The sequence below is a fragment of the Ambystoma mexicanum genome, chromosome 5p (assembly GCF_040938575.1).
Source record: "Ambystoma mexicanum isolate Mex_15411 chromosome 5p, UKY_AmexF1_1, whole genome shotgun sequence".
Lineage (NCBI taxonomy): Eukaryota > Metazoa > Chordata > Amphibia > Caudata > Ambystomatidae > Ambystoma > Ambystoma mexicanum.
In genome coordinates this window covers 934126941-934153028 of record NC_090930.1, presented here as the reverse complement: position 1 = coordinate 934153028, position 26088 = coordinate 934126941, and the positions used below count along the sequence as shown (strand labels likewise).

Genomic DNA, 26088 nt, shown 5'->3' with positions numbered 1-26088 from the left:
AGACTTCAAGTGATTTCCTATGCAAATGGCGAGTAATTAGATGCTTAGCAGCAGCACTCAAAGGGTTAAGCAAAATCCAGCGATTGCTTCATTGTTAAGCAGACAGAGCTGCTGGATTAATGGATACCAAAGACTTAGTCACATAATGGCACATGAGAGGCAGAATAACCACAATAGACCCGCATTAGGAACACAGCGCGCGCGCCAATACATACAGACAAGGAAGAGAGGGTTGGGCCTGACGATGAAGTCTGGAAAGTACAACCACTTTATTATGTTGGAGTTAAAGTTGGCACCGGCGTGTCTCCATGGGTAGTCTGCAAAAGTACAAAAGTATGGGAAAAGTCATAAAAAATGTATCACAATCACATCTCGTGTTGGTTTCCGCCGTCCATTAATCCGGCGGCCTCAGAAGATAAGAAATGGCAAGAGCTGCCGGCGAGGAAAGGGAAAATGGCGGTACCTTTGCACGGAGCGGCTGGGATCCCGATGCACATGAAGTACTGGAAGGTGATGGTGCAGGCCAGGAAGCAGCAGTACCGGTGCCAGATCTCGGCGATAGCTTTCCGTCGGCGTCGGTACAACACCGCGAAGAGCCAGAAGGCATGAATCATGGCGAAGAAGTCCATCCGCTGGCCGATCACGTTGACTGACAGGAGGAAGCAGGTCTGCAAAAGGAAAGCACAGGTTTTAGGCAGGGGTGGTCTGGGACTCAAAAGAGGCCCTCGAAATAATGTTCAAAGCGGCCCAACAACATACATTTTCTGCAAGCACAGCCCTTTTCCTATGAGAACATTTGGAAATACATTAGCTTATCACACAAAAGAGGACCAGGGTGCAGAGGCCTAATCTCCAGAGTTGCTTATAGGCCAGTTGTCCCCTGGGTTTAGGGCTGTTGGCGAGCGTGAGTCCTGGCCCCAGACTTTGGATTCAGGCAAGCAGACGATTGTTTTAATTTTTTCTATGGGTACTTCTGATGTTTGCCCTTTTTCGGTCACCCTGCAAACTCCTTTTCAATCCCGTGATGTCAAGATTCCCTGCAGGCTGGCCCAAGAGGAGATCTCACGTGATCGGGCGGTGTTGTAAGGAGATATTGGAATGGGCCCAGTAGTTTGGGTCAGAGGTTGCAGGGTTTTTAGGTGAGTGCGGTGTGAGGTACACGGATGAAACGTGTACAAAGCCAGGTAGCCTGCTAGAGACTTACTTACCCCTTTTGCATCCACACAGCGTGAACAGTTGCCCAAGAAAGGTGGGGACAGGATCACATTGCAGTTTGCACAATTTGTACATGTGACTGTGTGCAAAATAAAATGCCTGTGTATGTTGTATCACACACAACGAATGGCATGAGAAAAGAGTCCTTTACGTATGTAAATGGCATGCTTTTTGATAGCTCACATGCATTTGAACTCAAAAATAGCTTTGTGAATTGGGAGATTACTTATTATGTATGCATTTATTTAGCAATAACGACATATTGGCCAGTGGCTAGCAATCCAGAGTCCTTACATCATTTTGCACGGTCTCCCATGCTTCGGTTGAACCCGTTTTGTAGGCCTGATAATATGTGAGTAGAGTACTGCACAATGGGTTGTGTTATGTGTATGCTTATAGCGTGCCGAAAGCCCGCGGGTATCAGGGCGCGGAGAAACCAAAAAAGGTCAAATCACATCATGATGTCAGCTAACATTTAAAGAGTGGACAATGGTGACTTGTCTCTTGTGGAATACTTTATTGAAACAAAAAAGGGTTCAGTGATTTCCTAAAACTCTGATAATTTTCCTCTTGCTGGAGAGCAGCAGGCAGCGTGTTCCTATGTTGTGCTGCCTTCACAGGGAAGGATCTACCTCGACCTGATGTGCAATTCACGTGTGTTATGTTAAGTAGGCCAGAGTTGGATGATCTTAAAAGTCTCAGAGGGATATAGATTGAAAATTGTTTTTTGAAATAACTGGGTGCATCACCAAATAAGCACCTTTGGACTATTGTCATTGCATTAAATATGACTCTACCTTCCACTCTGAGCCAGTGTAAGGATTTCCTCCCTGTCGTGATATGCTCTCCGTTTTTAATTCCCTTTACTATGCCAACTGCATCGTTTTCCATTACTTGGCACCTCTCTATTTCTCTCTTGGTGGCTCCAAGCAATAAGGCGTTGCCATAGTCTAATCGCGACAGTATGATCGCTCTCGCAATAGTGGATGTATTTTCTTTGTTGATGAATGGTCTTGTGGCTCTCAGTAGGCACAGGTAGTAAGTGTTGTTTTTATGCAGATAGTTGACCTGTACTTCTGAGCCCACTGATGCTTCGAGCATCATCCCGAGTGTTTTAACTTGGGACATTAGCGTAATGTTACCCTCTTTAATAACAAAGGCTTTGTATTCCTCACCAAGTTTGGATCTAGCCTGTCAGGTTCTTTAATGACATGAAGTTAGAACTTATAAAACTGTCTACTCCTCAATCAGGTATTGGCAGCCCTTGCTGGAAAAGGTTCTAGGGATGGTGACAGGGCATAGGAATTGGGTATGCTGCTCTTTACCCAGATCATGGCCACACTATGCTCCTAAAGCCAGCTTTCCAAAACTGAAGGTGAGTTTCTCACACCCTTTCATGGTGCCTCACAATTTCACACTTGTACAATAGGAACTGGCATTTCAAGATCTCGATAAGAATAGTGTCACTTGTGAGTTCAAATGCAGGCGTGCATTGCTTACCAAAGAAGAACTTTAATGATCACTGCTACTTTTGAGAAGATTTCTCTCGAACATCAATACAGGGCAAAAAAGTGCTTGCACTTTCGGAAAGCGGCACGAAGCATTTTTCAATAACTGCCGCCTTTCCTGCTGTGCTCCGCAGAACTTTCAGAAGTAAATTGCCTCCGATTCGGTGGCATGAAGTCCCATGGCTCGAGCGTGACGCGTTCAGGAAAGCCCCATAGAGTAGAGTTCTGGTCAGCAGGTGTGCTCATTGATGACTAGATGCACCTCACGAGAGTTTGAGCAGGGTCTGCTTCCAGAATTGTTCTTTGGGGAATAGATTTTGGGGGTGAAGACCCTCACTAAGGATACTGCCTGCAGAATGGCTCACTCTTAACCATTCCTCTAATACTGTGGTTAGAAATTCCCTGTCCCACCTCCCTTGAGCATCCTTCCCTCTCTCTTCTTTTCTTTAGAAATGGTGTTCATACATGTGTGGACTTGTATTGGTACTTTGGGGACTTCCGTTGCAGTGTATCTGCTCTGGTCCTTTGCTGCCTCTCCATCTGCATATCTGTGTCCTCTCTATTAAGTAATAGACTTTTGACACAGTTTGTTCTATAACCTCGGATATAAAAAAAAAGTAACACAATACTTTACCTCCTCTGGGACTTCTGTTTGTGAAAGGATTTGTTATGGAGGACGTTTCCCAGGCCTTGAGTCGTGGGTTTTCACAAACAAGCAATTTCTTTTTGTCACAAACTCATTGTTTTTGAAAGAACCCAATGCATTTTTTTTAAAGTCTAGGTTTTCGACAAAAAAACAAATGTATTCATTTTTTGAATACTGTAAAATATGTATGTTTTATTAACATTGGACTGCAGATGAGCAACAGAAAATCAAGGCACATTTTACAAATGCCTTTCAAAGCCAGTTTAAAGCATTAACAGGCATGACTGCAATGTTCTTCACAGCAGTTCGGTAAATGTCATTCCCAATCCCATAGGCCAGCAACGGGTTTTGCATGAGCCATTGTTATCTGGCATTTGCACCATGGATACACATTTGCAGTAAGGCATTCTTCTTCTTCTAGCCCTCGGTGATGACTGAACTAAGCATATTCATCCAGTTCTGTGAGGCCTGAGGCCTATAACTTTAGCAGCATTTAACATTGAGCCATATGATGCCTGTGGACTTTCGGTGTGTAATAAGTATATACATAACATAACATATATGAAAATAACAGTCTTCATTAAACACTTAATTGCCAACGACGAGTAGGCTCGTCCTTTTTGCATAGACCTGCATAATAGCCTGACACTATTAAGAAGGCTTCATAAAGACAAATAAATAGTCCATAGGCAGAGTTCTGTTTTTCCTGAACATTTTGTAACTCAATGGTTCTGAGGTTACAAAAGTGAACCTGCTGCCCCGCACCATCTACATTTCAAATGACGTAGCTCTTGGTAAGGCTACTTCCTATTCTTTGACTGTCTATCTAGTGGCCCTCCTTAGCCTAATGAAAATAGAACATACAGTTCAGTCAGCACAGAGCCGAAGCGAGCTGGCAAACCCCACCACTACGGCAATACATCGAGCCGAGTAGGACTTCCGGAAACCAAAAGAACACATATTTACCTCCAACCCAAACTTGTAGAAGAAGTAGTTTACGAAATACTTGGCAGAGTTCACAAGTCCCTCGTCGAAATGCTGTCGGGTAATATCATGGAAGATGGTTTTAGTCACAGGTGTGGTGAGGTTGTTTCGGCATCGGTAGTACTCTTGGTGCCGGTAGATTGTCACTTCGAAGGCGAGGATGGCTAGCATCAGCAGATTATTCTAAAACGAAGCAGAAATGCAGTGCCCAGGGAGTCAACAAACGCTCAGTCAACAAGAGTAGAACATTGTCAAAATCCTTTAGTTTGCCTTATAGTAAAGTCTGGGAGCGTATAACATTGTACAAGTACCCCCCTCTTTATAGATATTTCAAATGGAAAACATTAGTGAACTCAAAGATTCCACCAACACATGTGAGCCAAATTACAGCCAAATCCATTAGAAAGTTTCCCTGACCTCGAACCTTCTTCTCAGATAAAATATGCCCCCCAGGGATAGTCAAAGCAAAGCACCTAACCCACACTAAACAACTGATGCATTGAGTAAGGGCCGAGGTAGGTGGAAGCCACCTAAAACTATCAAAACAAACAATGTTTAGGCAACACCAGGCTCACTTAACCAGCCCATCCCCCTGCCACTCATACACCACACCAGATTGTCGCTCATACATCACACCCAATTCAGTCTCCAGATTTTCCTCCCATACTGTTCGAGTTAGCAGTGTTGGTTTAACTGTACTGTCGATTTCACGTATAGGCAGTTGTTTTGGTGTTTTGATAGAGAAGCCTATTACCACACAATTAGGTTTTTGTTTCCCGGCACAGGATGGATGCTGCTGGCGTGAAACAAAAAACCTGACAGCCCCAACTTGCATACTCAACAATTTGGTGTCTATGAAAGGGAGAGGATGGGGTAGCATTTTCCAAAGGACTCCCATTAGCATTCCCTTTACAGTGTAATTTGATTAAAAGTTGACTGTGAAACAGAGTAAAGCTTTAGCCTTTTCTAGGGACACACCATGATCCACCTAACAGGACTGACATGCACCCAGGCAGTCACAAACCACTCTTCCACTGCTGCATCCCTCCTTTCCTGTGTCCTAGCCTCCATTTCCCACTTTACATCTCTTATCTCCCCCCCGCTCATTTTCTTTCTTCTAGTAGTCTGCGGTCCGGATACGCCTGGTGGGCACACAGTACGTCGCTCCATGGATAATCCTAGGGCATTGAGTTGGCACAGTAAACAAGCCCATGAACATAATGTAACATTCACTGGCAGAAAATGATACTACTGAGTACTGCTGCCACTTGTAGTAACTGGTTTCATGGCGTGCACTAAGTACCCTAGTATTCCCACATACTCAGTAGCTGATTCACCCACCGACACACTTACTGTCTCACTGTTATGCTAAATCATTTACAGGCCATCACACACACACTCCAGCTCACACACTCACTGATATACTCATACAAAGAACCCACTGAATCACTTCAAACTGGTTTTTCTCTCCCTCACCATAAGTGTATCAGTTTGTGGTTTACGTATTGCCAGCCCGGTGTTAGTTTACATGTTCCGGGATGCACATTCATCGTCAACTCGCAACATGCAGGCCCACACCATGATGGCGGCATCTTTGCAGAACACCACACTGTGCATGCTGTCGCAGCTATAACAAATGCAAAAATTTGGCAAAATGGTACCAAAACCTCCGTTCGCCTTCAAGGATTCCTCCCATTTTTTAAATCATTTGGGATTTTTCTGGTTTTAAAAAGGCTCAAAAAGAGATTAAGCGAGGCACGTACCTCGCAAATGCATTAACTGTGTAAAACCACTTTTATTAAAAATGCACACAGTCTGCACGACTGGTGTGAATTTAAATGTGTAGAAAACAATGAAACTCTACAGAAAATAAATGATTTGAATGTGTGTTAAAATACTGAAAACATGCACTGTAATTGTAATGAAAAGTGTAACCTTGTTCTACATGTCCCCATGTCCTGTGCTCCACTTACATCATGCGCTTCTGCCTTCCCCCACAGCACACATACACTTACATTGCTCCCCTCCACCTGTCGACCCTCTGTTTTACGCCACTGGCCTTATCATAAGCACCTACTCACTCCTATTAGACTGAGTTGCCTGAGGATCCCTGTCCACGGATCGAGTAACATTTTATGCTAGGCATGGCAGTACTATCAAGGACACCTGAAAGTGTACAGGAAGGCTCTAAAGGATGAACTCAATACCCTTAGGTATGCAAGCAGCGGCGATGACTTCTTCAATCCAACCCAGCCTGAAGGGTCAATGGGAGCACTGTAGAGCATGGACGTCATTAGCTCTGTTCTGTTTGCCACGTTGGTTTGATTTTCCGAAGGCTAAAGAGAACGAAAGGCACAATGATTAGGATCAGGCACGAGATGCGTCAATTTACTGCAAAGCTCCCATTGTTATAGCTCAATTCCGGGGGCCTGATTTACAAAGGTTTGTATGGGGGGCAACACAGGGGATGCCCCGAGCACCTGCTGACGAACGCCTGGCTCACAAAGGCTAAAAATACAGCAAATTTGGAGCTGCCTTGGGCTTCTCAGAAATGCCCTTCAGTGAATCTCTTTGAATCGCATCTGCACATCAGCATCTCAGATGTGCTCCAGACAGTTCTGCATTTGCTCCAGTTTTAGGCTTTGTGAATACATTATAAGTAGCAGGAGCAAATCCAAACATGCAGAGCACCTCCATATCCGATCTAGAGCAAAGCTAGCTGAACCTTGACCCTTTTTGTCTAAGCTTCTTACCATGGATCAATCAAGCACCAGCGTGATGGTCTACGGTCTCACCTTGAGGAAGCACCTGGACTCTTCATTTATTGAGTATCTTTGGCCGTACGCTGGCACGTTCATCAGGCAATGGAGTAATAGTGCCAACACTGCCCAGGAGGAAGCCCCAATGATATATTGGCACTGCCTGGGATCTGCATTGGGCATCCTTCTGCATGGGCCAGCAGACTGCCTAAATCTTAATTTGTTTCTCAAATGTGAGGTGTGAGCCCCAAAGAACATGGTATCAAAGAACACTCACCTATGCAGTGCTTAATTAATGACTCACTTCTGTAATTATTCAAACTCGGCTAGGGCTTCAAATGGTTAAAGGATGAAGGAAACGGGGGAACTCAGTTTGGTCTATACGCGAGGAACAACCTCTTTAGGTCTGGTGCGTTCATTTGTACAATTAATGTGTTGACATTTTCTTTCATTATAATCATATGCGACTGGGCCTACTAATCGTGAGCTGCCAAGTATAGGAATTCAAGATGAGTGCATTGTGTCCAATGTCATTGGGGAAAGGCCCATCCGATTATGTTTCTTCCTTGGATTCTGGGACTCATTGTCTTGGAATAATAATGAGAAAAAGCAAAACACCAAGCCCCAGAATGCAAAGAAAAAAGAGGTTTGGGTGAGCATCTTTCAACCACTAGGGGGCGGGACAGATGAGAAGAAAAAAGCATCCCAAAACTAATAACATCAATTATGTGGGTAAATTTACCATATTACCTGCAAGCCAGCGATAGCTAAAAGTGTGTACATACAGTTCGTCTTACAATTTAGTAGTGTCATTCTTACTCACCTGTAATATGAACATAAGGTCACACTTTTACTGAAATAACATATTATAGGTGGTTTTGACATCACAAAAGGCCTGCTAGCAGAACCAGTTCAGGGCGTGAAAGGGGTGAGCTAGGGCTGAGTCGTGATCCCGTTTCTATTCAGTATCTATTTTCGATGAGGTGGTATTGGCACTTATGCCATTCCCAATCCTGGACAATGGTCCCAAAATCAGGAATGACAACGCACCATTTCTGCTCTTCGCATATGGCGCTGAACTGGGGTCGTCCATGTTAACACCGAGCACATATTTTTGAAATGGTATGAGGAGGGTTTCACCAAACAAGAGCATTTCATAAATATTGTAAAGTCCAAGGGGATGGTAGTAGGATGTAGATATTCCTTCAAACATTTCCCCAAGATTGGCCATGCCCAGCACAAGGTTTCACTACCTTAGCTAATAAGGGGTGAGAGGTTCTCCCACCTCTTATCGTGGTATCAGCAGGCAGTGAGTGGGGTCACTTGTAGGGTAAGGTGAAGATTGCCCAGGGATAGACTATTTCATTGTTCAGTATAAGAGTATGCTCTTGGTGTCTGCCTTCGAGGCCTACCAGGAAAAAAGGTTGTCCCCGCTGTAGTCTATGGACGAAAGCTGTGTAGAAGATTTGGGAAAAAGTCTGTCCAAAGCCAGTCTATTTTTTACAAGCAACTTCTGTTTGTGCCTATCACCTTGTGCAGCCAATATGTTTTTTTGAAGTGGGTCTTACTGCCATAAGCCACCTCAGTGAATTGGCCCCTTTCAGTACCAGGTAATTTATTGACAATACAATTTCTCAAATTTCAGAGATGTACAAATGGACAGCTTATTATCTTGCACCAGTGCTAAAACGGTGTGGCTCAGGCACGTGAACACGGCATTCGATAGGCTCATGTTAGGCACGTATGGGAGTAATAGTCCTGAGATGGATGGATATGGTCATGGAGAAGGTCGCCCTTTGATTGGCCAGGCTTTCAGCATGCATAAGCTCCCCATGGAAGGTGGCGCTGGCCCATACCTGACTGTGAAAGTAACATGTGAGCATGGGCTGTGCATACCATCTTTGCCAAAAAGTTAATACACTCTCCCACTGAATATATTGCAGTGGCTCCCGAGTAATTTCTTTATTGTGGGGCAAAAATGTTTACCACAACTATACAGGAGCAACCAGGCTTAGCAAGGGAGCCCGAACCAAACAAGAGGGTGTCAAGGGATTTCCCCCCTGGAATACATTTTTATTAATAATGAGTTAAAACTGTACATTTTACATCAGATTGTCTATGAAAAATTGGGTAAAAAGCCACACAATGTTCTACCAGTTCTGTAGGGTAACACATGGAAATATCCAATACATGAAAGTCATCAAAAGTCCATAAGATTATTTTCCAACTAATTTTCATGATGGCTTTGGAATATAAAAAGAAATGTAAAAACGGTTCAGCTGGTATGACCATACATGTCCATGTAGGTTGCACCAACATATGCCGGAATTAGCATGTCCCTTTGTTCAGATTGTATTAGTATTTGATTGAGGGTTTCTATGGGCTTTAGTTGTTGGGTACATGCCTTGCAGTGACACACTTTATTTGCTGCTGTTTTTAATATGGTGAGCGCATATCAATTACACGTTACACATGCCATGCTGCACAGGTACCATCTATGACTGGTCCTGACAAAGGCGGCCTTATTCAGTGGGAAAAGTCCAAAGTAGTTGGTTTCTTATGTTGAAAAATTGCATCAAAGCCTTTGAACAGTCATATTTGTTTTCAAAACTTTTGTTTAATTGGCTCGTTTGTTTACATGCCTCTGTACCTGGTGGTGGTTTTTGAAACTTCACATATTGGTGTTATCCATATGTAACTATAACAAGAAAGGGCTTTTCAGCCCCAAGTTTTTGAAATACATACATTTCTTCATTGTTTTATATTTCTTTCATTAGAACATGGCAGCAGTACTTCCATATGTTCTGTGTCCTACAGTCTGTATCTAAAATGTGTTATTACTAATATATACTGATTCATTCCGTTTGTCGTGATATATAGTTTGTTGATTTCATCATACCTTTCCCACAAGAGTATCCTTTTCTTGTGTTATAAGTATTAGCATATAAGAACATACTCCTCCTGGCTTTTCCAGAAATAAATGGCATGCCACAGTAAGAAAGTATGTCTAGACTGGCTGCATTAATGTAGGCCAGTACGGCCACGTAATCTCATGTTGTCTTTGCCCTTGATGCCAGTACCAAATGACATTCCACAGGAATAAAATATAATCAGACTGGCTGCACTAATGTTGTCCACTTCAGTCACTCAATAACACATATCATGTTTGCTTTTCCCTTAATGCCAGTACAGCCGGATCAGTTCAAGGCACTCTAAATGTGTGTGGAGGCACAAGAGCACCCCACACACATTCAGACTCACAGTATCCCAACCTGCACCCCCAATGGGGCATGTAAGGCTGGGAAAGCTAAACACACCCAGACTTGCATAACCCAGTGGGCATGCACACTGGGGTAGTGAAAACTGTCAAAGGGAAACAGTCACAGAACTTATCATTGGTTTGCAATATCCTTGACACATACTGTACAGTGTACTTTTTACCATACATATGCAGATTTATCCCACTACAGCAGCCGCAGCTAAAGAGCAAAGGGTTAAAATACATGAAGACTTAAGGGCCTCAAACCAAGTGAAATAACAAATATTTACAAGAAACTGGTATTTTTTCAGTTGTATTTCAGTACTTTATCAGCAATACTTCACAGAAAAAATGTTATTAAATGTCCGTCAACTCAATTAGTATTTTATGGAAATTGAATGTATTTTACTTTAACTGTTGAGTATGTTTCTTCTTTTGTACTAAAAATATTTCATTAATCTTAGAATTGTATGTAAATCTTGGAATTGTATGTACATTTGAAAGGTTGAAGTATTCAGCCAAACCATTTTTTTTTTTTAAAACGTCAACTCAATCATATTATGGTTCTAGTTTTGTAGAGTTTGCTTCATTGTTAATTTTAAGATATGATTATATTTCACAAAAATATTAGGTGGCGAAAACTTATATTGCGAAATATGCTTTGAGAAGTATAGAGTCTACCACAGTTTGCCCAGGAAAGAAACTATTCAGAGGTTACCACTACTCACCACTGTGCAGATACTGGAGAAGCTCGGAGGATCAATGGATGTGAGTTGGTACAACATTTTACAGATAATGATGACGCACGTCCAAACAGTGCACACGCTTGATGCCAGTGGGCGGAACTGGGAATAAGGCAGAGCAAAAGCCCAGGCAATTACGAAGACATAGTTAAACAGAGAGACCTGGAAAACAAAACATGCAATAATAGGTTTATCAAATATATGAATGCATTAAGCACAATTCATTTCATTTCCTGGTGTAACTTGGATACAGCCCTATTGTGATAAGTTCTGTTGAACACATCTGCAATCTCCTCATTTCCTCCCCTTCTCAAAGAGTTTATGTTTGGAAAGCAGATATACCACTGTATCGGACCTTTGAGGAAATACCCCAAAGTGAATAACAAGTGTTAGCTCCTTTCTCTGCAGTACAGTATGGCATATCTAGACATATAGAAAGAAGTGTGTGGCATAAAAGGACAAAAGTGGAATTGGCGCACTTGACAAGGGGGATTTAAAGGCTGATTCATGGGCAGCAATAGGGGGCAATGTGTGAACACCCTGCCATCAGTGTGCGCATATATTAACTATGATACGGATCCATGAGGCTCCATTTCATCAGTTCGGGTGGAAACGCCGGTCCTTATTTCTTTGGCTGACAGCCACAATTGAATACGCATAGCCGTTTATATAGCAGAGCCGCAACTTGTCGGATACTTATCTACCTTAATCAGTAGTTCTAGTGCCAAGCCTCCTCAGCCTTGGAAGAAGAGCTTTCCTCGAAACACGTGTCGGCTGTTGTTTGATTCACATTAAATCATCTGCAACTAAGCAATTAAAATTGGTTGTGTGCACAATTTCTGGGAGCAAACCAATCTGTATCATATCTAGACATAGTACCAGGTATGAGAATCTCCACATCCTACCATTGCCATGACCCCGGACTGGAGGTGAAAGCAATGCAACGCTCCTGCTTCCACTGAATTGCATGGATCATGTCTGCCAGTATCACACCAATGGCATTGTCTCACATTGTAACAGAGACACAATTTCCCCACCACCCTAGACATCTCTTACAATGTGTCAATGCTTTAGGATGTTTACTCTATAGATAGTGCCCCTTTGATTGTGCTAGCATTCTAATGAAAATGAATGAATCCAAGAGCTTCTCCTGTATTATGAACCAAGTTTAGGAACATCAGTCAGACAGTAGTCAATTTCCATCCTGTTGCTACCATTTCAAATCGTCAGTATTTACCCGTTTTGACATTTCTGAAATACCTTTACCACATTCCACTACTTTAATTATATTATATTAATTCTGTATGTGCATACCATGACTTAGATAGCAAAGTGCGTTCATGTCCCCCTGCTTTAGTGAAACATGTGTAAGATAATGGCATATGTCACAATTTCAACTTTGGAGAGCATAGCAAACCTGTGTATAGGTTTCACGTCTACATATCCAACAGTCCCTTATTTGATCTCTCTTGCACGGGAAACCATTGAAAGTTAGAGTCCAATGGAAAGGATCCCTATGGTAACACCTGATTGAGCCTGCGGTCCAGGGAGTCTTGTGGTGCTACATTTGCAGAAATACATCTTTTACATGGGAAACACTTTGTCCGTTTTGCCTTAGATTTGGGTCTGGAGGTTGTTTCTCCAAGTTATGTCTGAAAGTTACTGCTAAGGGACAAAGGATGGACAAGAGTGGCAACACCCCAAGTACGCGTAAGGATGTTCTAACTTTGCCCCCTTTAGTTATCTACTGTATATCTCATTGGAGGGGTGGACTGGTCAGCAGTGCATCTTGAGCCACCGAATCTTGATATTCTATTGTTCATTTTGAAATCCCTCATATACTCCTGATAAACAATGGGACGAAGATATTTTTAATACAGAATATCGCACCAGCCAGAAAAAGGTAAGAGAGCATCAGAAACAATAAACAATAATAAAACATATATTGGTCATATCAACCTATCAAAGTACAGGACAAGTACAGCCAGGCTCAGATCAAGCATAATTCACCAAAGCCCAGAGAAGCAGTGGGATAGACTGGTTCCCAAATGGTTTCGGAAGGTCACCAGTGAAGAGGAAAGGCACAGCTTGGCGTGGAGGGTATCCCAGATATGGGTCCAAAGTTGTGAAAGTCTTGGGACTCTATCTTTCCCTATTGGTCAGAGGATGTTCAAAGAGTAAATATTTAGTACTGTGCAGTGCTCACTGATCCACAAAGATTTTAGGACTGTTCCTCAAATAGGAGGGGCTGGTTGAGGGTCCCAGCTTTGAGCATTCGGTAACAGAAGGAAACATAGAAGAGTTTATAATGTCAGCATCTGCAGTTACTAGGACTGCAGATTGCAAGGCACGTTTATTGGGACCTAACAAAGCTGGTGGACAGTGCCACCATCAGTATGGGGCAGGACAAAGGATTGCGCTAATGTACGGAAATCAGGGGAAAGAGAAGTGCATAATGCTTCAAAGTCATATGGTTTTGAGGGAGGCAGGCTGGGCTCTCTATGGTATATGGGCATCGAGGTCAAAGAGCAATCAAGGAGAAAGGCAAGTGATTTAGCAGAGTGAATTAGTTTAGGAATAATGTTACTAAAAAAATGGCTGAATGCCACTCTTCAGCTGCAGACAAAGGTTAACTGGTCCTCATTATGAGTCTGGTGGTAATCCTGCCAGTGCTACCAGCGGGTGACCGCCCGACTTGTAATATTTTACAGGTGCCTGACTTCCCAGTGCCATCGGGTAATTACAAGTGTGGTGGGCCGAGAAGTCAGGCACTGGTAAAATGTAAGTCCCCACTCCCATAGAGTCCAATAGGACTCTACTGGGAGTGGAGAATCGGAAGAACCAGCACCGGTACCGTTACTAACAGCGCTGGTTCTTCCGTGAATGGTCTGCCTACCATCGCCGCAGCGCCGAGCTGGGTCAGACCTGTTGGGCACAACAGCCACGGCAGGCAGTCACATAGTTTGCCGGTTCGGATAAAAGGATGCCAGTGAGCTTACCGTCACCCTTGTTTCTGGACTGGCAACCTAATTATTAGGCCCACTGTGTTTTTGAGGGTTTGGGTTTGAGAGGAAAAGCAGCCAAGCACTCTCAAAGTTACTCAGACCGAAAAACAAACTATGAGCAACACCTTCAAACAAAGGGGAGTGCCATCAGCATATTGGCGAGCGGAGATGCCATGTATGTATAAATCTTTATTGCAAAGTTTAGAAGGCTCATGTTACTTTTATGAACTGGCAAGCATATCACAAGACGAACATTCAGAGAGATCACTTAATTGCCATCAAAACATGTTTTTAAGAAAAGATGGCCCATGTCCTCTGTCAGGCTGGTTCCAGCCCTTGCTGATATTATGGATTGCCCAATATGTTACCGGCCCGACAACACACAAGGAAAAACTGCCTGCTGTAAGAACTGATACTCCATCATCACATGAAGATTTTTTGCTTGGTACAAACTCTGGTGAGGGCCGTCCTACCACTACTTTACCAAAAAAGGCAACCCCAGGAGAAATGTACTCACCCTACAAGCCCAGTTAATGCAGAGATATGTCAATGATACTTATGCCCACCTTCTCAGATGGGTCTATTGAATTGACTGCGCAGACAGCATCAATGCCAACCATGTAAAAGCTAACTATTGGACGCCTGGTAGTGCCATGGAAGTCTTTAATGACCCTCGTGGTGATCCATACATTTTAAAGAGGTAGCTAGCTACCAGTAGGAGAGCCCTTCTATCGCAAATGAGACACTGACTGTAGTTATATGCCCCAGACGGTGTGCACTGGGCTACTCCAACAACAACAAAGCAAACCAGGACACACACACCTGCAGTCACTGCAAAGAAGGGAATGAGACACAGGTGCTCTGCGTCATGGCGGGCATCCCAATTAAACCAGGCGCTCCTCTGCCAGTGAAACTAAATCTGATAAATATTGTCATTTTTCTCAGAATTCAAATTCATGCATGAAGCAACATTAGCATATGTATTTTGTCCAAAGCCAATAGCTCCTGCACACTCTCCTGCACTATTTCAGATCGTATTCTAAGAGACTTCAACACACTCCCTCGCTCTAAGCCCTTCACTTCAAAGATCAGAAGAACTTTATTAAAAAAAACCTCTATCTTATCTTTCCACGTCAGAGCAACTGAACTGAAGCATCACGCGTTAGGGTTAAATGGGACCCTGATCTTAAGTTCAAAGCCAAAAAGCACAGTTTTTACAAGAAGCGATGTCTCCATCTGACACGTTGAATCCATAACTGTTTGCACAGTAGTGCATTTATGAGCCACCCCAGTGCACTTCGGTGAACCAGTAATTGGTGTACGGACGAGGTCAAATTTACTGAATGAGAAACCATATGACGCAAACAGTACTGACCTGGTCATGGAGCGTGTAACATGCATAGGTGGAAGGTTGTATGTCAAGTCCAACATATCCAGTAACGCTTAGGTACACTAAACAGGCTGAGATACTCGTGGGGCCATGTTTTGGGGAAGCATGTTAAAGTCTACTGGGGTTACATGGTTCAGCCATTTAAGTGCACCGTAGACAATAATCCCATGCAGACATTTTCAAGTAGTGCTGAATGTACCTGCTATTAGTTTGTAGCTAGGACTGTAACTTTTCTGATTCCTGAATCTCTGTACCGATAGGTTTTGCTAGGACTCTACAAAGTCTGCATACTGCTTAGTCAGAGATATCTCCACACAGCAAGATCTATGAATGCAGGGCGCCTTTCTACGCTAGGTGTTAACAATTGCTAACATCAAAGTTGCGCTGTGGCTAAATAGAAATGCCTGCAATGTAATTGTAGTGTGCTTAGGTGGACCCATGGACCCGCCCTCTTTATATTTCATATTTGTAATGATGCTCAGAGTGCAGTGCTGCGAAGAAGGTGTAAAGAAAACAAACTGTATACGCTTAAGTGGATTCACATGTACATTCTTCATTACAGCAGTGCCCACACAACATCATGATAGGATATATGATGTGGCATTTATAACGCGCCTGTACACATGTGTTTCTAGGCGAGACAAGACAAGGAGGGGAAACAAAGGGAAATAAAGGGAGGACACAATAACGATCTTACTAGGCCTTGTGTCATTCGGATCGAGCAAGTGTGGGGAAGAGGGAAGGGGAGAAGTCCCAAGGGGGATGGGAAGGGGGGAGTGCAGTTAACTCACAAGCGCAGCCAGCGGGTGGCTCAGACCCTTAAGTGCTGGGGAGCCCTGAGGCAGTGCAAGGGCAACTGGACATGCAGGAGCCTTGGCCCAAATTCAGAGGGTGACCAGGTGAAAAGTGCTCAGAGCAGTCAGGTGCATCACAGATTCCCTGAAATAAGACTGGCCTTGTTCAGCCACCAAACAGAAAAATCCTTGGGGGCTTTCAGAATGTGCAACAGAGAGCCACGTCATCTTCACTTAACCTCACTGCATGCAATTTCATCTGTAGATATTTTAAAACCCTGTTTGGATTTTCCTAATGAGCGATTCCACAGGTGCGGCCTTCCATGAAATATTGCTGGTTATTTTGCAGTGATTTCTTACCTCTCTCACTGTGACCCAGATGATGTACGAAGACACAATTTTGATAATGTGCAGCTCCAAAATCCACCATACAAAAACCTGCAGCTTATGAAAATATTCCAGGAATTTCAAGAACAGCACAGTAAGGCGGTCAATAACCAAATGCCACTTGTTCTTTAGATCTGGGAATTTAAGAAGATACATTCAGTCACGTTTTTTAAGGAAGTAGTAGTGCTTTGAAAAATTAATGCATTGGAAAATTTTACTGGCTAATATCATATACACGTTTCTTTCAGAAATTCTTTTTTGGGAGGTTCGCACCATGGGGTGAAATCAAAATTCCCCACATTCACGTGTGCATCAACATTAGGCACATGACTCTACACCTTTATCTGTAAACGTACAACAATGAAACATGCAATTCTATAATATTCTCAGTTAACTGATATCTTTTTCATTCGAGCCCATTACCACAAATAACTCATAGATTCGATGAAAATATCCACCCATTTGTTTACATTACACATTAGGTAGTTTAGGGTTCCAGTCCAAAAAACTATAATTATGAATATATCTTTTTTTTGTCAAGGAAGCACGAGGATTCAGCAGATAGGAACACCAAGAAGCAAGGGTGGCCATTTGGGGAGTTCACAGAATGCAGATTAACTAAGTGATATATATATATATATTTTGTTTATTTTTTGTTATTGTGTATAATGGTTTAGTAATATAAAAGCCTTACACATAATTTAATTTTAATACCATACATCATTTTAAAATACTCATGTATGCAAAATTCTCATTTATTATTTTATACAATTTCCCTAAAAGAAAAAGCGATTAAACTCTTTCATATTTATTCATGTCACTTGTCGCTCAATTATCTAAACTTTTAGCAATTTAAATTACAAATTCCTAGTCATAAAATTCTATTATTTCCTTTAAAAACTTTAGTAATCGAACAAGTTTATCACGTTTATAAATTGATATAAATCTCTACAAAGACGAGGAGAGGTACTTTCCCAAGGTTGATTCCATAACTGTTCCAAGGGTTAATCCTGAGGTCCTTTACAAAATATTCAAAACAGACCAAACGCGAGACCACTAGCGCCACACAGTTAGTTACACAGTATCTACATATAGTATTTTCATCCTTCAGCAGTTTCCACAGATAGGGATTATCCCGAGTTGGTAGTAGATTGAAACCGAAGCGCATTATTGTACTTCTAAATTTCTATGATGGTGAGCACTCTAAATATGAGGCGCATTTACCTAATTTCTTATGGCCATTGGCAACATTGGCAGACATTGGTAATTTGCCAACGAGTTGTATGTTTGTTGTATGTTAAAGGACACCAGTCCTTTAAGTCCAGGCACTGCATTTCTCCTGCAATAAAAAGTCTTCACTTGCTCCCGTTTGCTGCACGGATTAAATTGAAATACCTCTACATCATCCACAAGGCAGACTGGGCCCGGGGATCACATTGTCTTCAACTTAATTTTACTAAATACTCCCCTTCTAGACCACTACGCTCCTCTGGCTCTAACTCTCTGGGTGCAAAGCGTTTTGCTAAAGAGAGGACAGGTGGTCGTTCACTTTCCTCAGCTGGCTCCCTCCTATGGAACAGCCTCCCCCTCCCTCTGCACCTTGAGCAGGATCTTCTTAAATTCCGGAAGCTCCTTAAGACTCTCCTCTTTACCTCCTCCTTCCCTTCTTCTCTACCCTGCTAATCCCACATTTGCTGCGGTTGGTGTCCTGGGCCCTTGTGCATCCTTGGGGCCCTGACCTCCCACACCAATTCGTCCTAGCTCCTGTCTGCCACAGCACTTAGCATCTGTACACCCTCTTCCTTGAAGGCTCGCACTCACACCTCCCGCGGCAGAGACCGTGTAGCACTGAACATTCCTAGCACTTCATCTATAGCTCTCCCTCAAGCTTGGATCCCCTGCACTTACCACCTCCATCCTCTTCCTTTCGGCACTTGCACGTTCTGAATACTCACAAGGCTTAGTAGGATCGCCCCCCCTTTGTTCTTAAATACTGTTTTTATATATTTTTCCCTCCCTGCCCTTTGAAACAGTATTTTCATATTGTATAAGCACCTACAAAGCAAACAATAAATAAAAAATTAAAATAATACATTTGAGACCCCTTGCATCATCCACAAGACTTTCTGGGGCTTGTGACCATGATACCTCCAACTTTCTCTCCCTAAATACTTTGCTGCTAGAGCCCTCCGTTCCTCTAACCCCAACTCTCCGCTTGTTAAACGTTTCTCCAAATGCACAGTGGGGGGCAGACCTCTCTCTTCGGCTGGTGCCTCTCTTTGAAACAGCCTCTGTGTCCCTCTTAGACTTGAGCCGGACCGCCTCAAGTTCTGGAAACTTCTCAAAACTGTGCTTTTCTCTACCTCTTTCTCTCTTCCTCTTCCCTGCTAATCTCTCCACTCCACTTAGACTAGTGGCCTGGTCCCGTATGATTCACCAAGCCCTCCACTCAGTTGACACTCGCACCACCCCCCTCTGCACTGCCATTTGTGCCCCTGCCTGGCGGTTGCGCTTGACACCCCTGGGATCCCTCCGCCCCAGCACTTAGCCAGTGACCCCTCCCTGTCTCCCTGTGGCACTTCCCTCCTGGGCTCCCAGCAGCACTTGCACATACCTTGTTCCTGTCACCGCTCACTCCCTTCCCTATCTCTTGCACTTCTTTTTGCTGCACTTGCACGTCCGATTGTCAAAAGGCCTACTAGGACTTTGATTGTTTATTTACTGTATTTGCCATTGTTCTTCAGCCCCTTGCTCCCTCTCCATTTAGCCTTGTGGCTCCGGGAAACACCATCTTTTTGTATAGGTGCCTAACAAATGCTCAATAAGTACATAAAATAAATAAATAAATCAATCCGCCCCCTCTGCTGTATCTCATTCACATTGTCCAGGATAAAGTTGCTAATGGTATGCGAGGGAACAGTAAGTGCTGCAGTATCTTACTTTCCATCCCAGTGAAATTCCACCAGTTGAATGTCTCTTGACGTGATGGATCGCAGCCTCGAAAGGGCATTCAATTTAAGATAATCTCATCCTCCTGAGGCAAGACTGATTCTATGACCACTGTGTTATTTTCTGTCAAGTCTCTAGCCTCAGGTTTTGCTTCATTATGCCGCTACGCTGTATATTCTGCTTCCTGTGAACTAGCAGTGTCATGATTGTGTATTGCTCTTGGATTCTGCAGCAGACTAGCTACAGTCGTGGACACCTTGGGCCGAGAGTACGTACTCGTAGTTATGGGCTTTATTGACTCTATGCTTTCAAGAATCGAGTCAGTTTGATTGACGGTCGTCCATTGTTTATTGCTTACCGCAGGAGTACTATTTTCAAGTTGGACCGTGAACTGTTCAAAAGCTAAAATACTTTCCTTGCACACATCCTGAATTTGCAGTCTCTTTTTAACCTTCCCAGCCCGGCTGAAGATAGGTGCAAGTTTGACCTGGGGTGACTTAAGATCTGCTTAGGGCAGAGTTCCTAGCTCCTTACTCTCTGTAAGCAATCACAAAAATATAAGCGAAGGGCATCTATTCATTTTTCGCGCTTTCTGTTTTTTTGTGTTTCTTGGCTGTTGCACCATCACTGGCTCTTCCCCTTTATTTTATTTTATTTTTTATTTTTAAAGTATTTTATTGGCATTTAACTTTTACAAACATTTGCACAATAATCTGTTAAGGCTTTGTTCTTACAGGGGGCAGGGGAATGGGGGATGTCCAAAGGAAATAGGAAAAAAGGGGGGAGAGGGACACAAATATAATACGCCAAACAATAATTAACCTAACCAAACAACAGGTCTTCTTGCCATTTTGGATGTGCCTGGGGTTCAGCCCAGGTTCATTTAGTCTCTCAATCATCGGAGTTCATATAGTGTTGGGTTGGCGGGATCGTGCCAAGTCTAATAGTTCTGCAAGTGTTTTCGTTGGACATTGGCTTCATATCTGTTTCAATAACGTTTCAGTGGAAAAAGAATAGTTCAGGGGGGCTTGTCGTCCGACGGGTGAAACACGTCCCATATTAGTGCTTTCCACTCTTCGAATGCTGGGCTCACCTCTCCGCTTGCTCTGTTTACTCCATCTCCCCACACCCGTGTCTCGGCCCCACACCAGTGCTCCAGTTCTCTGTACCATCTCTCGAGGTGTGGGCCCCCCGGGGACTTCCATGTCATTGCTATGGCTTTCTTAGCTAGCACACACATCATGTCCATAACTTTCACTATGTGTCGTATTTTGCCTATTCTTGGGTACGCGCCGAGTAGACATTCCTTCGGGGACCATTTGTACCGCATCACTCCCGCCCTCCTGCAGGTCTGTTCTATACTAGACCAGAAGGTCTGGATCTTCTGACATCCCCAGAACATATGCATCATCCCTGCTCCATCCAGTTTGCACCAGGGACATATTGGGTTGCTAGTCTTGCTAATTTTCGCTATTTTCTCTGGTGTCATATACGTTTTGTATAATACTTGTAGTTGGATTAGTCTGAATCCGGCATTTCTCGACACTTCCCTGGGATATGTTAGGATTCTTTCCCATTCCTTCTCGGTGATTTCCTCCCCCAGGTCCCTCTCCCACCTTGTCTTCAGGGCTTCGGTCCTGGGGTTAGGTCTATCTGACAGTTGGGCGTAGAGCCTGGTTATTGGTTTCCAGCTAACCCCCAGGTTGTAGAGCAGCGTGATCAGGGTGTCTGTCTCTGGTTCTTCTGGCCACTCTTGCCATTGTACCTTAGCGCTTTCTCTGATTTATCTATAACATAGAAATTGGCCGGTGGGCAGGCCATCTTTAGCCACCATGGCCTTGAATTCCCTAAAGGTTCCATCTTCATACGTGTCTCCCCAGGTGTAAATGCTGTACTTCTCAGACTGTCTCATTTGGGCTAGGTCTGTTTTCCTTTTGCATAATCCCGCTGCTATTGGCATATCCGTAGAGTAGGGGTGTGCCCTGCTTTTGTGCCTCTGGGTTCTAGCCCAGACCCTCCTGCCCAGGTCTACTAGCATCGGTGTCTCCCCCAGACACCCTGGCGGGATCCATAGCATCTCCTTCAAGTTCGCTGGGGCTATGTGTTGTCTGAGTAATCTGGTTTCAGGAGTGCTCTCATCGGCCACCCATTTAGTCACATGGCTTAGTTGTGCAGCCAGGTAATATTTGCCCAGGTCAGGGAGCTGGATTCCACCTACTGCATATGGCAGAGTCAGTATGTTTAGGGATATTTTGCGTCTAGTGTTATTCCACAGTAGCTCTCTAAATAGTTTCTCTAGGACTCGGAAAAAGGTGAGGGGGATGAGGTAGTGTATGTTGTGGAAGTAATACAGGAATCTTGGTAGTACTATCATTTTAACCACTGCGGCTCTGCCCATCATTGAGAGTGGTAGTTTCGACCAGAACTTCATCGACTTTCTGAGCCCATGTACTGCCACTTGCGTGTTGCCACCGTGTGTTTTTCGGGTGTATGCCAGATGTTGACTCCCAGACACTTGAAAGTGTGGGGCTTCCATTGTATTCACACCGTTGGGAGGTCGGTCTCGGTGCGTGTGGCCAGGTCAGCAAGAGGGAATATGCTGGATTTCTACTTATTGAACGGTATCCCTGACACCCAGCGATGTTCTCTAAGACCTCTAAGATTGTTGGTAGGTTAAGGTGGGGGTCTCTCAGGTATATTAGGACATCGTCTGCATATAGTGAGATGATGTGATGCTCGCCTCCAATGCTAATGCCAGCATCAAAAATTGCTTTCTCATGAATATAGCTAGGGGCTCCAGTCCCAGGATATATAGCATATGTGATAGTGGGCAACCCTGCCTGGTGCCCCTTTGGAGGTCCCATAGTCCGGACACCGTCCTCCCGGTCTTGACTCTGGCCACTGGTGATTGGTATAGTATCTTTATCCATCTAATGAAGGAAGACCCCAGCCCAAATTGTCCCAGGACCTCCCAGAGCCACTCCCAGTATATGGAGTCAAATGCTTTTGTGGCATATGATTCGCGTGAGTCTGTGGTTTGTGCCACTATATGTTGTTGTCTTCTCAGATTCACTGCCGTGTTACGGCCTGGTATAAACCTGTTCTGATCTTCGTGTATTAATGTGCCTATCACCTTAGAGAGTCTCTGGGCCAAGACAGATGTCAGTATTCTTATATCATAACTAAGCATTGCTATTGGCCTGTATGAGCCGCAGTCTTCTCTTGGTTTCCCGGGTTTAGGGATCAGTACTATCATCGTCTCTGTCATGCTCTTGGGCAGGGTCCCTTTCTCGTAGGATTCCCTGAAGACTTCCACGAGGACAGGTGCCAGCGTTGCGTCATATGTTTTGGGGGTAGCCCATCACTGCCCGGGGGCTTGCAGGTGGACAGTGATTTAATTGCCTCGGTTAAGTCCTCTAGCGACAGGCCCTCATTTAAGGTGGCTACCTGGGCTTCATGGAGTGTTAGGAGGCCTAGTCCTCAAGGAGCATTGAGGTCCCCATGTCGGCATTAGGTTGTTGGCTAAATTCCTGTGCTCTAGATCCCATAGATGTTTGCAAGTCAGCCATCTTATCCTTCAAATGTGATGAATAAAAGAGATCTAGCGTAGGGGTTAAAGAGTCACAGCCATTAGCTCTATCTTCATTTGCTTCTGCAGCCTCTCGGTTACCTTTAGTCATGACTGTTGTGTCATCAGTTTCAACACGATTGGTTTTGTCTTGTATATTAAAACTACTCACGTTATTTAGTGGAGAAGAAACAGGACTCCTATGCTCTGGTTCCCTATTATAACGTGGGAAAAATTGTACATGTTAGTGTAAAATCCAAATCAGCTATGTGAAGCACCAGCATTCCGGCCCTATCCCCAGAGTCATGCAAAACTCGGAAGTGTAAGGCCTGGCATTAAAGGGTCATTATCTGTTTTACTTCTGAGGTTATACATAATGTTCAGTCGATAATCCTGCATGCCCTATAATACTGGGAACTGCCCAACTCAAGAAGGGTCACAACCACTTCAAGGAAAGATGGCGGCATGTTAGTCAATTTGGTGTTCAGTTTTGCGCAGATCCACTCACCTTGCCTTAAAAGTATGCCGTCCTGTGTCAAAATGGGGGGTCCACCTCAGATGTGGCGATCCGGTGCTGCTTTATTGGCAGTTATATGTCTCTCCTCACTACCGAACTGCCGAACTGCCAAACTGCATTTTCACATAAGAATTCACTTGCTGAAGGCACGTGCGCAAAGGCGCGGCACTGCAAGTTTTATAGGACTCTCACATAGGTATAGGTTTTACTCCTTCCCCGCAGACTGTATTTACTTCAATCAGCTGGAGCAAAGCCAACAACTGAGAGCTCTGCCAAACTGCCTTTTCACGTAAGAATTCATTTGGGAGTGACAGGGAGTACTCAGCTAAAATGCATCATATTGGGAATGTTTTTTGTTATGTTTATTGAATGGGAATAGTGCTAGGCCCAAGGTGGGTGAAGGTGCTAGCCTGCAGATGATAAGTTCCACCTGTTACGTTGCGTCACATCACACAGCTGTTCCTTTCCAGGCCTTCTTATTCTTTACCACATATCCAAATACTTAACATATTTGAACTAAGTCCCAATAATCCCAATATGGATTACTATGCTCTGAGTGTAATGTGGAAGAATGCAGGCAGTGAGAGATGTATGAAGCATAACTGGTGGCAGTGAGGTTGGCATGGGAAGAACTATGAAGATGATGGTGACATTGTTACAATTTAGGGGGCAATGGGACCTGGTCTCTCAAGTATTTGACTATTTCATGTGTCTCCTAAAATGACCTGTAAATCCTATGTCTTCTTTAGACACAATTGCACCCAAATATTGAGCTGAATAAAAGGCACCATGTTGACACAATTTATGAAAGGATTAACATGGGGGTTGGGGAATACCTCCAAGCCCACTGGGTTTGCCCCCAGACATAAATTTGAGGACAATATTCGTGCCCACATGGTTATAAATCCGCCAGCCACCATTGGATATTCTCACCCCCGTTTCTTGGAGTAACCTATCCTCCACACAGTACGCAGTGGCCACTGCAAGCAGCACAAAGAATTCACACAAGAACCCTGCATGCATGCAGCTGAGAGGACTTTTGTTTCAGATCACATGTGCTTTTTTCTGTCTGTACACAGATTCATATGCACACATGAAGCATGTTGCGACTATGTGTGGAGGAGGGGGTAAAGGACCCCTCATGTTCACGAATTCTCCTGAGCACTCTCTTTTCTTTTAGAAGCCCTGCGCATTAACACTGTATTCAAATAGGACTGTGATTGCCCTGTGTTTTCCCTGTCTTCAAGAGGAAGACTGGGGGGACCTGACAGAGAAGCGCTCAACACAAATCTATTCAATCTTTTTATTTGCTTGCAGCTTGTTTTTTTTAATTTTGCAGAAAAATAGCACTTACCTGTGGAGCGGTGCCCTACCGCTAACCAGAGAGGAGGCTGGCATCTTGGGGCAATGGACTGCTTCTTGGCATTTCCGGTACAAGAAACAAACCTTTTTACATTTTTAACATTTGTTTGTGCCTCTGGGCTTGTTGACAACAACCTCCTTTCGATCAAGGGCAGTGAAGTTGTAAAACAGGCATAAACACCATTGGCCACCTGTTTTTCTGCTCCTCCTCACTTTGTCTGCATGGTTGAAATGGTCTGACATTTTCGCCTGCATATTCCGCTATGAAAAAATGCCTGGTCTGGCATTATACATTTTTTTTAATCAAATGTACAACATATTTATATTGTGTGTTTTTCAATGTCAGGAGAGAACCATTATATTATGAAAAAAGAATCCCATAAGCATAGATGGCCTTTAATCACAGACACACAACATATCTCTCTCAGGGCTAGGAGGATAGCTCACCAGCAATGCCTCTGTCTTGGACACAACTAAACATGCTAAATGCAGGGCAGCACTGTTTTGAATTCTGCTATCGCACTTACACATTAATTAATTATATTAAATAATCAGTATTTTTTGGAGTCCAACGAGAATGAAAATACAATCCCGGGGGACTTTTTCTGGATTTTGGGGAATTTACCAAAAATCAGAAACCCTAATCATACACATGTCAACTCTGGGAGCCCAGGCCAGCTACAGACAGGTTGTGTGCATTCTCCATTGAGTAGTTGTCTCTGCTGCACTCAGCAGGACAATAGCCAGTGGATGGTGCCCTCTTTCGATCCTTTGTGAGGTCGGGTAACAACTCTCTCCAGCAGGATAGCCCTTCAGCAGTAGCTGTCCTGTGAAAAGGAATCAAAGTGCACACCCTAAACAAGTCAGAGGGGGCTTAGCACAATGGGGGAAGTTTTGCACCATCTTGCTTTTCTCTGTACTTCTCCTTACTTCCTGACCTCTACATTTCATTTAGCATACATCACTTTGGGTATGATGCAACCAGGAATGGACCACTTTTTA

At 43.7% G+C, this 26088-nt stretch overlaps 1 protein-coding gene across 8 annotated transcripts in view; it reads right to left on the bottom strand.

Annotated features, from left to right (window-relative positions):
* PIEZO2 (piezo type mechanosensitive ion channel component 2) overlaps window positions 1–26088 on the bottom strand; it is a 1512892-nt gene that overhangs the window by 315225 nt on the left and 1171579 nt on the right. For all 8 annotated transcript variants that reach the window (XM_069613375.1, XM_069613368.1, XM_069613370.1 and 5 more), the window contains 6 exons: window positions 16664–16824; window positions 11100–11276; window positions 6561–6689; window positions 4336–4536; window positions 464–668; window positions 216–317 (listed from right to left, as the gene is read on the bottom strand). In XM_069613375.1, the coding sequence (XP_069469476.1) occupies window positions 216–317; window positions 464–668; window positions 4336–4536; window positions 6561–6689; window positions 11100–11276; window positions 16664–16824 (975 nt within the window). The remainder of the gene's footprint in view (window positions 1–215; window positions 318–463; window positions 669–4335; window positions 4537–6560; window positions 6690–11099; window positions 11277–16663; window positions 16825–26088) is intronic.